At 45.2% G+C, this 5,123-nt stretch overlaps 1 protein-coding gene across 2 annotated transcripts in view; it reads left to right on the forward strand.

Annotated features, from left to right (window-relative positions):
* Positions 1 to 1,174: 1,174 nt before the first annotated feature.
* The window catches only part of prkn (parkin RBR E3 ubiquitin protein ligase), a 6,698-nt gene continuing 2,749 nt past the window's right edge, over positions 1,175 to 5,123 (forward strand). For both annotated transcript variants that reach the window (XM_079279844.1, XM_079279845.1), the window contains exons 1-5: positions 1,175 to 1,284; positions 2,375 to 2,538; positions 2,642 to 2,915; positions 3,104 to 3,219; positions 4,988 to 5,071. In XM_079279844.1, the coding sequence (XP_079135970.1) occupies positions 1,278 to 1,284; positions 2,375 to 2,538; positions 2,642 to 2,915; positions 3,104 to 3,219; positions 4,988 to 5,071 (645 nt within the window). In that variant the 5' untranslated portion in view covers positions 1,175 to 1,277. The remainder of the gene's footprint in view (positions 1,285 to 2,374; positions 2,539 to 2,641; positions 2,916 to 3,103; positions 3,220 to 4,987; positions 5,072 to 5,123) is intronic.

The raw sequence follows: 5,123 nt of genomic DNA on the forward strand, positions 1-5,123 counted from the left end.
GATGCATAAGGAGTGAGAATGATTTGCAATATTATTGATAGATTTACCATTTGTGTTTTGTAAATTGTGAGATCTCACAACTCTCTTTCTTGTCTCTGTTTCTACCAGGCTGCAACCTCCGGGTTTGAAGATTGGCATTTAAGCCAATGCCGGAGTGACAACTAGTTCTCTACCACGGTGTGTTGTTTGGCAGTTGTTTGTGTTTTCATTGTAATTAAATGTTACCCTGTTAATACTGTATATGTTATAAATGCTTAAAACAGTGTGAACAAAAAAGTAAATAAACGGATTTTCGATTACGGCCCAGTGACGGCAGTACGGCATCCGGAATCGGGCCGGTGTATTCGGCCCGATTCTGGGGCGTCATTCATGCCGAGTCGGCAACCGGACCCGGCCCGACGCGTTTCTTCCGGCGTGCCGGGCTTATGCCGGATCTGGGCCAGGTCATTTTGGCTACCTGGGTAACGACTCAGCTACAGGGTGAGATAACCGGTATTGTTCTGACACCTCATGAGGAACCTTCCCCGGGGCAGGAACCGTTCACGCTACAAATATACACATTATATTAAATGTTATATATATTATATTGTATTTTATTATATTATATATACACACACATATATACACACATATATATACACATCTACATATATATACACATATATACACATATATATATACACATGTAAACATCGAACAAAAAGTTCGTAAATGAGTGTGTGGTAGATTATTTCTCTGTTGTAATGTGTGACGTGTGAGAGTGTGTGATGTCACAACCCGGCTCCTAGGCTGTGACAAATACGGCAAAAACACAACAGATATTGATGATTACGTTAAGTATTTATTTTAACCAAATAAAAAAAGAGTTAACTTTATGAAGTGTGTCAGTCAGTAACATCAGTAATGTCACCGTGATGCGTGTGAGTGTGTGATGCGTGTCCGTCATGTCTCCGGTGCTAACCCCGGTTCTCTGACCGGGCTGAGTCTCACCGTCGGACCTGTACCGTGAGTCCATCCGGGTCCTTCGATCCGGAGACACAATGCTCCGGTGTTTGTGGCTCCAGCCGCCGCAGAGAGAAACACAAAGAAAAACGAAAAACAAGTTTATTAAGATTCATAAATATAATCCACGCTCTGACGTAATTTCCGCGCAACCGCACTGTAGTTTATTTACTGGTTTGTAACGTTAATGTGCACGCAGTAGGACTACAATACCCAGAGTGTACCGTGGCTCGCAGACTCACAACACCAATGGCGACTGAAGGACGAAGTGACTGATGATAGGTGAGCTCTGTTCGGTTCTACTGACTTCTACTAGTGTGTTCTACTGAGATCTACTGTTGCAGTGAAAGTATCACGTGTATGTCTCCAGTGTTGTAAAGTACCACTGTTATGTCTCCAGTGCAGTAAAAGTACCACTGTTATGTCTCCAGTGCAGTAAGAGTACGACTGTTATGTCTCCAGTGTAGTAAAGTACCACTGTTATGTCTCCAGTGCAGTAAAGTACCACTGTTATGTCTCCAGTGTAGTAAAGTACCACTGTTATGTCTCCAGTGCAGTAAAGTACCACTGTTATGTCTCCAGTGTAGTAAAGTACCACTGTTATGTCTCCAGTGTAGTAAAGTACCACTGTTATGTCTCCAGTGCAGTAAAAGTACCACTGTTATGTCTCCAGTGTAGTAAAAGTACCTCTGTTATGTCTCCAGTGCAGTAAAAGTACCACTGTTATGTCTCCAGTGTTGTAAAGTACCACTGTTATGTCTGCAGTGTAGTAAGAGTACCACTGTTATGTCTCCAGTGTTGTAAAGTACCACTGTTATGTCTGCAGTGTAGTAAGAGTACCACTGTTATGTCTCCAGTGCAGTAAAAGTACCACTGTTATGTCTCCAGTGCAGTAAAAGTACCACTGTTATGTCTCCAGTGTTGTAAAGTACCACTGTTATGTCTGCAGTGTAGTAAGAGTACCACTGTTATGTCTCCAGTGTAGTAAAGTACCACTGTTATGTCTCCAGTGTTGTAAAGTACCACTGTTATGTCTCCAGTGCAGTAAAAGTACCACTGTTATGTCTCCAGTGTAGTAAAGTACCACTGTTATGTCTCCAGTGCAGTAAAGTACCACTGTTATGTCTCCAGTGTAATAAAGTACCACTGTTATGTCTCCAGTGTTGTAAAGTACCACTGTTATGTCTCCAGTGCAGTAAAAGTACCACTGTTATGTCTCCAGTGTAGTAAAGTACCACTGTTATGTCTCCAGTGCAGTAAAGTACCACTGTTATGTCTCCAGTGTAGTAAAGTACCACTGTTATGTCTCCAGTGTAGTAAAGTACCACTGTTATGTCTCCAGTGTAATAAAGTACCACTGTTATGTCTCCAGTGTATATCCGGTATAACCTGGGCCCCGGTGTGCCCGTGGAGCTCCAGGAGGAGGCGAGTGTGGCCGAGCTGAAGGAGCTGGTGGGGACTCAGCAGGGAGTCCGTCCAGAGCTCCTCAGGGTGCTGTTTGCTGGGAGGGAGCTGAGGAGCAGCTTCACACTACAGGTGAGGAGGAGCCACTGAGAGAGGAGACAAAGGAGGCGGAGTTCTCACCTCCTCTTTGTTACATTGTCATATTATCTTGTGCAATCTCTCCTTCTCCTCTCAGGGTTGTGACCTCCCGGAGCAGAGTACCGTCCATGTCGTCCTCCCTCCATCATGTTCCTCCTCCGCCCAGCTTCTCCTCCTGCAGGAGCGCCTGGTTCGAGGAGGGGAGGACGAGCCAGAGAGTCTGGCCAGGCTGGATCTCACATCCTCACGCCTCCCTTCCACCTCCTCCGGGCTGGCAGTGATCCTCGAGGGGAGTGATGGGGGAGGAGGGGAAGGAGCAGGAGGAAGAGCAGAGGAGGCAAGAGAGGAGGTGCAGGCTGCAAGTTTGAAAGGTCAGTTCAGGTGGCCACAGTGTCTGTACTCCTGCAGTCAGTACTCCAGTAGTATTTTAGTACCTCTACAGTATTTCAGGAGTCCTGCAGTATGTACATTCTCTAGTATGTCAGTACTCCAGTAAGTTCTCCTGTCCGAGTTCCTTTATAAATCAGTAGTAGTACTCTGTGTTTACTTGTGTGTACAGGTGTGCGTACCTGCAGTACTTTCTTTGTGTACTGTAAGAACTGCAGGTCGATCCAACCAGGAAAGCTGAGAGTCTGTTGCAGCAGCTGTCGACAAACAACACTGACACTCAGCAGGGTGAGTCATTTTATAAATACATATATTAGTGCTGGGCAACGAGTTGCAGTTCTCAAGGTGTATATTTAAACATCATCTCTTACACACATGAAGATAAGGTTGTGAACACCGGCTGAATATCTATGATCAGAATCATTATAACTGTGTTATAACTGCTGCTAACAACAACCTGATGTGTTTAAAGTGTTTACACCAAATGTTATTGACCTTTAGTTCATAGAGCAGCACTTTCAAATAAAAGTGCACAATACACTACTTATGAATTCATTATTGAACTTTGTGCATAACAGTGAGATTAATCGCGATTAAACATTGTAATCGTTCCCCAACACGAATAAATATATTTATATATAAGTTCCATTCAAAAAATACATCTACAGTATTCTGTGTTTTTGTTTATATAAACACACTCCGGAGTACAGGGCCCGGTTCCTCGTACGTGTCTAACTGAGTTAGCCGGATACTTTTCAGGATAAGATGACATAAGTCAGGCTTTTCGGTTCCACGAAGCAAGTTCAGCAAAATCACCATGGCAACACATCCATAAGCTGGAACCTGCTCCAGCACAGGCTAACTGAAGGTAGCTGGATAAGCTGCCACTCCCCCGGACATGGCCGCTCCCGTCACATACGGTAGTCTGATGCGGTTGCGCATATACTGGGGGTTATACGGGAGTTGATGAAATGCATGTAAAGTGAGACACACGTGATCCTTAAAAGCAGCAGAGCAAACTAAGAAGCCTCTGTTGCATTAATGTGCAGCTCCTTCCTCAGAGATCCACTGATGAAGGAGGATATTAGTTAGATGAGCGTTTTATAGGGAGAGACTTCTTCCACATCGCCAAGATCCGTCATCACATCACGATGACTTCCTGTACGAGCGCTGTCCATTCTGCCCACAAGGAATCATTTCTTTCCAGAGCTTCTGGAGCAGACATTGAACACCACACTGCCTGTCCCACAGACTGGATGCAGCCTTGAGCTGTTGTGCGAGTGCTGCGTTGTTGTAGTGTCGGCGATGCGGAGAACATGGGGAAAGCCGCTGCATGCCGCGCTGTTGGTCCAGTTGATTTGGCGCTTAATAAACTTACGGATGTGTTCATGACGTCACCATGGCACATATTGTGCTGACTCAGCATTCTGAGTCATGTGTGTGTGCTTAGTGTGTACTTGCTCTCATGTCCTCTTGATGGCTGGTTGCATACATGAGGTTAAAGCACTCATAATGATATGAGTGTTATTAGTACAGCAGCACATCATTACTGTAGAACATGATGAAGGTGGATCATGATGAGAACACAGAGAATCACACACTATTGATCTTCACTGCTTCAGTTGATTGAATGTCTGATGATGAATAACACACACACACATACTGATCCGCCCACACACACACATTCACACTGCTAGTTCTACATGTGATCTACACACACATTCATGATCATCTCCTGCTCGTCAGCGGAGGACAAAGAGGCTCTTTCTGTGACTTTATTTCACATTGTACTGTTAGAACATCATGGTTTCTGTGATCCACGCTTCCCCCTTTAGAAGTAGGACGGGCACGCGCAATCATCCTGATCCTGATCGTCTGGGTCGCATTAACGAGACTGTTTGAGAGGATCAGCCTCGGAGAAACCGAGATAGCCTGACTTCAATCATCTCCTTCATTTAGGCTGCTGAAGGACATTTGATGGACTTAGTGAACCACTACGAGGAACGGGACCTGGTCTGTTCATGTGTGGTGATGATGAAGGTGTCCTCTCTCTCAGGGTCCCTCCTGTTGGGACGACGTCCTCCTTCCAGGTCGTGTCCATGGCTTGTGTCAATCAGACGGTTGTCATGGCAACGAAGCGGTAAGGGGCCGTCAGAGTTAATTTTCATCCAGCAGCATTCTGGGAGATGTCG

The sequence above is a fragment of the Melanostigma gelatinosum genome (assembly GCF_949748355.1).
Source record: "Melanostigma gelatinosum genome assembly, chromosome: 12".
In the NCBI taxonomy this organism is placed as follows: domain Eukaryota; kingdom Metazoa; phylum Chordata; class Actinopteri; order Perciformes; family Zoarcidae; genus Melanostigma; species Melanostigma gelatinosum.